Below are 12,187 nucleotides of genomic sequence, written 5' to 3'. Positions count from 1 at the left end.
CACGTGATGCACTGAGTATTTACAACACTGGCCAACCTGTTTATGTGAAATTAAATGTAAATACAAAGACCTTGATATAGGACACTAAATAGTAAGTGCTCCACAAAACACAGCCAGGCCTGGCTGGAAGAGTCCTGATCATTCAGCTCCGACTAACACCATTGCACAATCAACGAATTTATTGCCTACCTGCGCAAAGTGGGAGAGGCCACATCGGGGTACTTGGCTCCTTGCTGGTGAGTACTTTGAGCTCCGCTAGAAGCAGTCTGTGATGCAGGGTTCACTTTTACAGAATTACATGAGGCCACGCTTTCGTTGTCAGACGAAATCCCTTTCTCTTTATCAGTCTGATTGACTAATCCTGGCAGAGAGTTCCCAAGGATTACCTTGGCAGGCTCTCTCATTTTAGGGACAGGCAACCCGGCTGACTTGCTGCTTATGTTGGAGTCTATGCTACTTGTGCTAGATCTATTCCCAGCTCCACTTCTGCTACTGGATTTACTGGGCCGGGGTAAACTACGATATTGAAGATTAGTTCGGGCACTAAGTGCTAAGTAGCCATCATCCTGGTTCTGTGAGCCATCAACACTAGTCTTCCGACCAGTGGTCCTACCCATGAGTCCAGATGACTTTGGGATTTTTCCCAGGGTAGCTGATCTACTGGTGATAGTTGCCCCACTGGCAGTGATTATAGTCATGCCTATGGCTGACCCGCTCTGTTTCTTAAATCCAAATGTATTAGCATTAGCAGCAGTTGTTCTAGAGTTACTTGTGGGAAGCTTTTTGGATTCATCACCACTGCTGCGTCCTGCATCTGATGGGGAACGTTTAACATGTCCAGCTTTGGGAGATAGTCTACCCTTTTCTGATACCTTGGCGTCCTACAAAAATAGAAAAAGAATTCTAATATTTAATGAAAACATCAAGCAAATGATGAAACTCAAAGCAGCATGAAAAGCAAAAGCGTGTTAGCCACCAAAGTGTGGTTAAAAATTATGATCTAGTCTGCACTGAACTTACATGCCACTCTAGTGAGTTATACATGCAGACTTGCCAGAGAAAGTGTGTGGTGTGTTTGCCCTCGAGAATATGAAAAGCAGAACAGTCTTATGTAATAGTGACAGATAAGAAAAAATATGTTTCCCTCTGTAGCTGCCACAGATTGATCCTTTTTTATCATTAGACAGAAGTAGTGTTAGGCCATTAGTATAATTTTCCTAAAAGGCATTGTTCAAGAAGTGTCTAACTTCAACTTTTTCATGTACAATTGCGTACACGATCAAATAAGAGGAAAGGTATTAACTTATATTACTTGATTATGCAAATTCAATCAATTTTCATTCACACATCTGCAGGTGCTAAAATCACTAATACATTTATAAGAAAATCCAGAACTAAATCGTGTTTAGTATAAATTAACATGCTGGTTTAGTATGGGGGGGGGAAAAAAAAAATCTCCTCAACCACACATACTGTATGTTCTTAAAGTTAACCGTGACTTCAAAAGCTGAAATTATATTATTTATTCTTCATATGCCCAATAAATAGCTTGGCGTAAGACTAGAGTTGTCATGAAAACAACTTTCACGGTGTACTAAACCAAAATATGCATTTTCAAATAAACAGAAGTAGAAATGTGGACATAGGAGATGCTGCATAGGTTAAAACAATACCTAAAAATAAAGACAGGATTACCTGAAGTTCAGGTTCTGCCTCTGGAAAGTATTTAAACTGTTTTCACACCGAACGCATTTTTTGGCTTGTTTATATCTTACACCTTTTCTCACCTGTTCCAGGTGTCTTTAATGTGCCTGAGGTGGTTGAAGGTTTAGTCCTTGGTGTGGTAATGCCAACCTGAGCTGACATGCCCCGTCGCCAGGAGCCCGTCTGCGAAATAACAGTGTTCTTCCTACCAGAGGTGCTTTTATCTGATTCATCCGACACATCAGAGGGATTCCGCCTCCATTTAGATCCTGGCTCCATTTTTATGCCGCTATCGGATCCTCCATCTGATTTCTTGACTTCATCACCGGACCACAAGGAATTCCGCTCAACCTGGGAATGCTTTTCTGCATCAGTCTAGAACAGATAAGGAATTGTAATACAACCTTCAGAGCAAGCCTTTCTTTCAAGAAGCTTCATAAATGAGGACCGTCAAACTGATTAACGAACTCAGCAGTCATCTCTAAGTACCAACAAACATAACACACCTTTGATAAAGAAATGTCACAGCAAGAAATGAACCCCAGCAATGACATATTTTTTTAATACGCTAGGGAAAAAGAGACAAAAAACAGTCATGCCCCTCAGAATGAAGAAAGAAAAAAAAAACCACGGGAAAAAAAGCACTTGATTTATGAAGGACATATTCAGCTCCATGACATTTATAATCCTCCATCTCGAATTTCTGATGAACCCTTTTACTGCAATGCCAAAAAAACGTTTCAAACCTGTGTAGCCAGCTTTCCTTTGTTCCTGCTGCTTTCCTATCTCTTGTCTGGCAATCTGATCTCCAGAGCATGAGGAGGCAGCTTTTGGAACAGATCTGAAGATGTGGAATGCTGTTCATTCTAATCTAACATATTAGAAGGACACCCAAGAACTGAAGAAAAATGAATCCCCAACAACTTTCTAACAACACTCAAGTCTAACTTAAATATACAAATGACATCAGTTTTTAATTTATATTCAATTATTACAAACTCTTTTTCCTTATTCTTTGCACAGACTGATTGCGCTGCCAGTCATTTATGGAGAGTTTTGCAAAGATCAGCGTCAAATACAGAATTTGCTTATTAGCAAGCCTTTGCCAAATTCTCAGAAATGCTTAAATTAAACCTATTACCCTACATATATAATATATTCCCCATACATTAGCATTTTCTATTGCTAATGATTACTCTTGCAGAATTCTACTTCTCCTGTCACATGCTGCTGATTAATTTGGGCAAATTTTGTAATGCCACAACCAACTATTTTGTGATCAGGCACAAATGAAAAACGTCCACATTTGACCCCGATCCAGATAAAAAATTCATAGTTGAAGTGTTCTCCAACCATCACAGTACCATGAAAGATTCTGCCAATTCAACACTTGATCATGAAGCTCCCAAGTAAGAGTTGGCGAATTTTGGTAAGATGTCGAGTGCCATCTCTTCCCTGCAGCCTCAGCAGAAGATGAATGTGCTCAGCACTGTGCAGTAGTCGAATGGTAATATCACTTAAAAGGAAATTATTTTAAATACCCCAATGCATTATAAAGCCCACAACCTTTTACTCCCTTTGGATAATCAGAAAAGCACAGCACAGGAAAGGAAAGGACGCACGATCATTTACCATGCTTTCAGCAAAGTACTATCTTTTATTTTTAAGTTCCTAAAGTATGTTTCAAGTTTATGACTTCTCTTTTCTTACCAGATCACACCATTAATATTAAAGAATCTAGGGGGGTTGTGGTTTAATTTCCTCTGCTTTTTACTGTAATTACTTTTTTCTTAAAAGCCTGAAAAACTAGTCTAAGCGATCAGTATGTGAAAGCTGACACCACACATCATAATGGTCTTTCTTCAGTCACGTGAAGTAGTTAGGGCCTGGGTTATTTGTCTGTATATTGAGCCATTAGGCTAACAAGCATTTGCTGAATTATGGATTTAGATATTATTTTCTTGTTGTATTTTCCTCATGCTATGCAAATATCGTTTCCCTGCCTCTCCATTCAAAGACACCAACTCAGCATAGGCTTGAATGAAACACTGCTTTCTAACTTCCTTCTTTTGTATGGCTGCAAGGTTTGGGGATGGTTACCTTTCTATTTATGACCGTTGGCAGCTGTGCAATAAATTCACAGTCTGACTGTTTCTATGCCCTGTGTTTCTCTAAAATCATCATTTCATGCAAACGTCTCCTACATTTACAGATCTTGGAAAAGAGCACAGGCAAGAAGTAACAAATAATGGACCAACAAAACCACCTCAACATCATCCCTTATGTGTTCTCATTAGTATCTTGCTTCAAGTACCTTGTCTGGAATGCTTATTTACATCGTTAGCGTTCGAGAGCAAGAAATACACCTACTTGCTGGTAAAGGGCTTATTCTAGTTTTGGTTGACTATGAAATGTTCCTGTAGCTTCTACCTCCTGCTTTACATCTGTAAGAATAGTACAGTCTCAACACAGAGACCAGCATTACAAGAAGTCCTCTATCTCTGCTCTCCTCCATTTCATTCCACTACTACACCCACGGCCCAACTTTTTCCGTAGCCTTTGAAATGCTACACATTTACCCTTGAAGCCCTCTGGCCAGAGATGTTTCTGTTTGATGGTAAACACTGAGAACAGCACAGAAACATGACTAAGGAATCAAAACCAAAACACAGTGAAACCTGGCTTCGGGATTGCAGCTGAAACTCCACCCGCCTGAAAGACCTGCAGTGGGTGAAAGTGGAAATGTTGTTTGCTGGAGGTCATGGCAAGACATAGCGAGCACGAGCTGGGAGCAAAGCCTGCCATCCAACCGAGCTGGCAGTAGCGGTAACCATCAGGATTTCTCAACTTATTCCTACAAGTTCTGTAAATCTATTCATGAAGCTGTGAACAGACCAAACCCATCTTTGCTCCAATGAAACTGAGTTGTCTTGATCCAACAGCTTAAAGGTGCTGCTGTTTTCTATGTAAAGGAATTGTTTTCTTTCCGACTTCTGATCTTTTTAGCATTACATGAACAAGTTTATTACTTAATCTCTTCCATCTTATTTCAGTTAAGTAAGTTATTTTCCAATGCCCACCAGGTCTTAATTTCTCCTTAAAATATGTATATGACATGACTTTAAAGGCATACTATATGCAGTGCTGTGTTAAAAGGTAACTTATCTAAGTCTGTGCAATATAAGGGAAAAATATTAGGGCCCCAAAAGTCGTATAGTTACATTAAGTGGTTTGGTACTTGGCATAAATCAGAGCAAGACAAAAGAATGTGGTAAGGCAAATTCTAGTTCCGATCACTAGCTTGTTCAGAACTAACTTGCAAACATCTTCATAGCACTGTCACAAAAAGGGGCTACAACTATAATGTCTATGAAGATGGAGTTAATATCACATTTAAGTCCTGCTTCTCAAAGACGGAGAAACTACAGCTTCTGGAGTACGGGGTACTCAGCAGCTCTGAAAATCAATTTCTTAGCAGAGACTTTTCTCCTACTGCAAGCATGTCTTCTTCTTTTGCAGAGATGATTCTCCGTAAGTTACTGATTTTATCAGCAGACACTGACATGTTAGGGCTCTCTCCCTTTGATGTTGCTGTATTATTTGTCTGGACTCCCAGTTGCACATGTATTAGCTTCAAGCTCCCTCTTTAATTATCTGAATTCCAACTTCTGCACCATCTCAAAAACATGTGGCAGAATCACAGCAGCTTAAAAGTTAAGTGCCTGCTATTTAGAAGCAGCAAAGCAGTGGATACCCTGAGAAGAAAAGTCCACATCCCTATGCAGATGTCTGCCGGTCCTCTGTGGCTCACCACAAAGGGAATGCAAACCTGGCCACAGGCCACCATACAGTACTCCAGGTAAGACAGAAAAGGCATACATGCAGCATTTGCTGTTTCATGAGCTGTGAGGACTACTTTGGGCAGCAAAAAATCAACCCTGCAAGCTATGCTTGGTTTCATCACTCCAAGCTATTTCTATTTGCATTCCCTTGCTTGACAAGATTAGGATATTCTGTTCAAATGAAAACAAAGTTTTTTATGGATAATAATTCACAGATAACAGTAATACCTAGAATAAATATTGTCAGCCATGAAAACTGAGGAGAGAAGCAGGTCACAGACACACATCAAAAAACTGCAAACACAACTTGTATGTCTTAGCTCCCAGCTTCGTCTTCTAATGACTATGCTCTACTGTCTGTACAAGCTTCAGCTGCTCTTCTTCTGGAGTATGTCTGCACTCTCTTGGATGCTGTAAGAGTTGTGGAGGAGGAAGAGGAGTTCGTCAAACACAGATTTTGATCTCTCAGAGGTGTTTCCAAGAATCTGATCCATCAGAAGATAGAAGTCAAATGAGTTTCTGTTTTTTTCCTTAGGTTAATGTTTAGTCATGTCTCCCTTTTTCTTCCTTTTCCCCCAACAGTGTTACAATGTTGAGACAGTAACAATTGTCAAAAAAGTATTTCTAGCTGTCTATGTTACACTCTGTGTTACGTACTGAAAAACACACTTCATAGATCTTAACTCCTCTCAACTTGTATGGGACTTGTATTAGCAGTTTCGAGCACACATACAATAGCTGATACACAACCAGAGGCTAACTGGAAATCTTTAATGTAGGCTCAAATATGCGCTTCGTGGCAAGGGAACAAAGAGTAATATATCTTGCACCACAGTCCTGTAGGCAGAGTAACACTTCACAGCAACCACACGTCTACATTAAAACTGATATTAAAACCAGATTTAGGGTCCAGTCATGAGAAGGGCTGGAGAAGAATAAAAGAGGAAAGAAACATCCCTCTCCTCTACCTGCTGCAATGCCAAGTCACTGCTTTGACACCTGAGTCCCTAGAGCAGGTGGGTGTACAAAGACCAAAGCTGGACCAAGTTTTTCCAAACAAAATTCTATACAATTGAGGAAAAAACAGTTTATATTACTGCAAATCTTTGTACTATGCAGTCTAATTGATGAACGAAAAACTGTTGGATACCTTCACTTGTTTTACCCTCTTTGGATGTGTGGTGTCTGAGCACAAAATGTACATGTATGCTGCTGATGGACGTAAAATTTATCCTCCTATGAAATGCTGCCAAAAATAGAAAGCCTGCAGTAACACGCAGCCCTGGAATTTTAAAATAATCTATTTCATTTGCCTAGCACACTTACATTTCCGATGGAAACGTAAATAATCTTTAAACTTTCATGTTGACTTAATTAAATTCTATTCTTTAACAAAAAACATAATAACTTTTCTAGAGCTAAAAAAAAAAAAAGAAAATCCCACCTACTGACGCATGTTTTCTGTACAGCAGTGCTGCTAGAAGGCAGAAGCCATTTGTTGCCACACCACTGCAGCAGAGATGCCACAGATTCCATGCACAGAGGAAATACTCGTAAATGCCACGTGATAAGGTGGTTACTATTGCTTGACGTTGCCTTTTCAGTGATACCATCCATACTGAAGGCTGGCTGTGTGTTCCAAGTTCATCCAACTTAAAACAATTAGACCCATTGCACAGAGAAAATAATAAATATCAATGTTACTTGTCTAAACCAGAAATCTTACCTGTACATCTAAGTTTTTGCGGGAGGAGGCAGGTGTGTTGGCATAGGAGCTGATAGAAGAGCTAGTGTTAATGTCATCAGTACTGAGATTATCTATGGTGTCACTGATCCCACTGCTGACAGAGCTGCTGTCATCCCAGCTGGAGAAAAAGCACAATAAAGGTAGAAAACAAGGGTCAAAAGATAAAACATCATTCAAAAGGAAAAGTATTATTTCTGCAAGCCATATCCTACTTGCGGTTGCCAAATGAAGATGGTATGCTCATTTTTCTAACTTACCTTCATTGTACTTCAAGTCTAAATTCGTACAGCTCATTGACTATATGGTTGCCACAAAGCCTAATGTATACCATCATTAAGCCGGTAGTAGCAATGATGCAACTCTTATGGACTCAATTGAAAGTTTGTGACCCTCGAAATTTATGCCTGCAGCCCCAGTGCAGGGGAAGGTGGTGGTAAGAAGGCATCTCCAGGTAGGCGTAGCACTGGCTTGCTAAGCCGTAATGCAGAGATGGAACTTAAATGCAAGGAAAAAATTCATCCTGAAGCAATCTGTTGTTACATAGACCTGGGCAACAACCTGGATCTACCATCTACAGCATCACCAGTCTCAGAAATTTTTAGTACTTGAAAGTCTAGTTGTTCAGATGGCACATAACCCTCCCGAGCCGTACAACACATCCTTTGCAAGGAGACATATTAACAGCTTACTATTCAGGACTACCTTCTTCCAGCGTGTGATAGCTTCAACATTTTCTAGTAAATGAGAAATGCATAACTGGAAGTTTAGGACACGGAAAGCACCAACAAAAAATGTCCATGCCTGAAGCGATTTGAGTGTTAGAACAGACAAAATCCAAATGATCTAGAAGTCAAGCCAGATGCTCCACTCCTAAAATGCCCTTAAAAATAAGCTGCTTGAGGAAGAGATTTATAAACTGGCTTACAAGTGCTCCATCTCCAAGAACAATAAAGGTGGGATTGAAACACTGTCCTGTAACTACCTCTGTGGCAACATTTCAGTCCACTGATGGATAACTACTGCTGGAAATGCATAAATACATATTTCATAGATCATCTGTGAAATCTAGCGGTAAGAGCTCATCTCCTGGCAGTTTTCTAGCTATTTATCATTACGGCCTTGGATTTTGGGAGCTCCAGACCCTTCACCATTGCATTTCTGTTTGCTTTACAAACTTGTAAAGCAAAAAAGAGATTGCAGTGAGTTTTTTGACCATAGAGTGGAAGCCATTCACAAATTGATATACTGGATATTTAATATATGCATTTAAAATTGAACTGCGTGTTATGTAATTGAACTATGTAAACAAAGGCAATGTATGTCTGCTTTCTTGAATTTTATTCATAGCTTTACCACTGCCTTACTATATAGCCTTACTAGATAACCTTTAGCAACTTTGAAATGAAAAGCACTTCATTTTTCTCACTTAGTGTTACAAAACAGCTACGCGTATGGGTTTTAACAAGGCTTTAACAATTTTTAATTGCTTTTTGCTTACTTGGGAATATTTTGCTCACCCATAGCGATGTAAGACCTTTCAGGGAATTGAGGACAGCTTTTTTTTTCTGAACCACAGGAACAGCAGTGGCCACGGGGACGCGCTCCTTTGCATGCCTGCAGAAAGGGTTATTGCCCGCTGCTCTTTGCTACCGCTTTGTTCCCAGTTACGGTCCTCGTCAATCTGCCAGCACAGTCATTTGTGCCAGTTCTCCCCGTATCACTGCAGACAAGGCCAGCTGGGAAGCTCAGATCAAGAGTTTCAGCAAGCTGGATTGATTGTGCCTTCAGGAAATCTGGGAGTGCTCAGCCACGCTGCTCTGCTGGCAGAGGACAGGGATGGGGAGGGACTGGGATGGACAGGGACAGACACCGGGACCAACCGCTGACTTCTGCTGCAGGCTCCAACTCGTGGAGCCTTGAGGTGACCCTTCATCTGGTGTCCTCCAACTTACAAAAACACACTCCTGCCAGTTCTGATTGACTTCCAGGAGTGTCCCAGTCACAGGCAAGGCCCTGGCTTTGCAGACAGATTTTCCAAACACTATTTGATAAATCCATAGACATTACAACTCTCCCGATCGGAAAGAAACACTGTAGTCTACAGGGTTGATGATGCTACAATTTAAAGGAAAGATATCATTTTTTTTCGTCTAGATTTGCCTTCATCTGGATATTTTTAAAGGGGAACCCGCTGTAATACAAAATAGAAGTACATGTTAAAATAAAACTCCATACACAATGTGAGACCCATTGAGTCTGAGAAAGCCAGCCAGACAGATTCCACACATTAGTTTTATTTGCTGTTTTCCAAAATCTTCCTCAGCATAACTGAATGAAAGATGAGCTGACCATACAAAGAAATCCATGGAATGTAAAGGGCGGAGGGGGGGAAAATAATATTTTTTCCCCCCAATGCCTAGTATGGGAAAATTGAAAACTTGGAAAAGAATTGAAAGATTTCTTTGAAGCACCTTTTTTTCAGAGTAGGCAATTAAGTATTATAATGCAAAATATTGAAAGTTATATTACTTCTAAATTTCAGTTTTTGAAAACAGGCCCTATAACGGATATTTACTTCTATTTCAAAACCTATAACATAAAGCAATTACAATTCCTAGATTTTATAAGTCTATAAATAAGGTTACAAACCAGTTATAAAAATAACTGCATAAAAGAATATGCTCCTCATTTTCCCAAGTTTTGTGTAGCAACTAACATCTTTTCTATTTCTGAACCTATAATAAAATCATAATAACAATAATATCAGCAATGCCAATGTTTTCCATGTTTAAGAGTTTAATTTCCTTCTCATGGAGATATGGCAATGGCCCAAAAAAAACCCCAAACCAATAACGTTCTTCTGTATAACTCATAGTTCCATCCTGAATGCACAGAAATGTTACATTTCCAACCATTCACCATTCTGAAACTGTCACAAGCCCCAGTTTGTCAGCCTCTAAAGAATGCATTTAATGTTAATCATAAGTAGTTTTACTGGCATCAACCAGTCCTGTTGACTTCAGTTGGGCAATCTAAGGCATTATGGAAATATTTGAATGCCCTTCTGAACTGGGACATGTGCCTGAGGACAAAGGTAGAAACATGCAACTGAATACATTGATGGTTGTGGCTTCTCCTTAAGTATAGCCTGGGCTTTAAGTTTTTTATTTTCTGATGGAGACTATGAACGACTCAAACTCTCTATTTTCAAGTTTACTAATCTGTTACTAAATTAAAATAGATTAGCTATTCTGAGGTCCAAAAATAGATGTCTAGCATTTTGGCTGCCAGAAACTAAGCAACACAGCTCTGGTAGGCATGCTGATGACCCCAAGCGATGATACTGATGCACACGGCTGTTCTGACAAGGTAAGATGCTGTGTCAGCTAAAATCAGACATCTCAGGTTTTGTTTTATTTTAAAAAAAAATCACTTCCGTAGGGGGGCGGGAGGGGTCAGCCTCTAGCTAGAAGAACAATAGAATGTAAGAGAACAAGAAAACACATCATCTTAAGAAATTTAAAGTAATTTTTAAAACCTACATAAACAATTACTGATGCTGTCCTTTCGAGTAACACTAGAGACAGTTTTAATGCAAGTGAGATGCATGTAGAATTCACTGAACTTTGTAAATTAGATGCCAATGCAAGCAACTTTATGAGCATACAACATATACTGCTAAAAAGTAATGCAATTAAAGCACATACACTGTTTAACCTGCTGTCAATGATCCATTACGTTAAAAGCTCTTCCCCCCAAGAAGCCCATCACACCGTATTTGGTGTAATATTCAACAGTATAGGACACACCGCTCCATGTCTGTATCTGCACGCAGATGAAGACTGCAGCTTCTCGAGAGGTCAGCATCTGTTCACAAATTGAGGTATCTCTATTTCACATTGTTCTTGAAACAACCCCAAGCCCTCCACATAAATTAGTTCACTTTTACCTTGATCCAGTGCCTTGATGGTTAAAGTCAAAAGCAAGGAAGCAGAATGGGGAATCTAACAGCCCTAATTACGGTGTTCCTGACTCCCAGAGCCAAGATAACATCTTTGTAATTTAGCTGATGCAATTAATAATTTCTGATGTCAGCAAAAGTCTACTCAACCATAACCTGAAGCTGAAATGTTTGGGCTTTCCTTTCTCTATTTGATCAATCACCTAAAACTTTACTTTGACTACTGAAAATTACAAAAAACCCAAATCTTAAAAGTGTACTATATATGAAAATTATACAACCACCCACTTACAAACCATCACCACCATCACTTAAAAACTCCCACAAAGCTGCCTCCTGCTCTCTACGAAACCAAGCACCCTAAGCACCCTCCTCTCCCTCCCCATCTCAGCCTGCTCGCCCTAACGCGACTAACAATGTTGCTACTATAGATTGCCCCCATACAGCACCAGGTCAGCTACTCAAAGCTGCTTTTTTAAACAAGTTTGCAAAGTGGTTAGGCTCAGACTTGTATTTTTCCACAGTCTATCAGCACTTTTCCATCTTGCACAATCATCATCCACGGAATTGGCTCTTCTTTGTCAACTTGGACTGCGCGGCACACGAAACCATCCTGCAATCCTCAGGACAGCCCCTCTCAGTGCAGAAATCTTCCCCCTTTGCAAGTCCAAAGCAAAGGAGTCATTAAAATCCTACTAAATAAAGCTATTGTTAAAGGCTGAAAATGCACCCTTCTCTACGGATGGGTGTGGATTTTAACTTTGTGGATCTTCAGTCAAAACCAACATTACAATGAGCTGCTGAAAAATACATTTGTCCAAGACAGGGCCTTGGGGCTCTACAATATTTCAAGTGGAAACATGGTAATTATCCTTTTCTACCAAAAAATTTAACTATTTATGAGTTGATAGGAGAACAAAAAAAAAAAAAAAA

The 12,187-nt window shown here is 39.7% G+C and overlaps 1 protein-coding gene across 1 annotated transcript; it reads right to left on the bottom strand.

Moving 5' to 3' along the window:
- Window positions 1-446: 446 nt before the first annotated feature.
- LOC104076410 (neuron navigator 2-like) lies at window positions 447-7,411 on the bottom strand (the record flags this gene model as incomplete). Its single annotated transcript, XM_009577265.1, has 3 exons — window positions 447-881; window positions 1,776-2,079; window positions 7,273-7,411. Coding segments are annotated over 3 exons (445 nt in total), but the record flags the coding sequence as incomplete, so codon positions are not given.
- Between the last annotated feature and the right edge of the window lie 4,776 nt (window positions 7,412-12,187).

This window comes from Fulmarus glacialis, unplaced genomic scaffold (genome assembly GCF_000690835.1).
Source record: "Fulmarus glacialis isolate BGI_N327 unplaced genomic scaffold, ASM69083v1 scaffold45124, whole genome shotgun sequence".
Classification (NCBI taxonomy): Eukaryota; Metazoa; Chordata; class Aves; order Procellariiformes; family Procellariidae; genus Fulmarus; species Fulmarus glacialis.
This window is presented reverse-complemented; position numbering and strand designations above follow the sequence as displayed.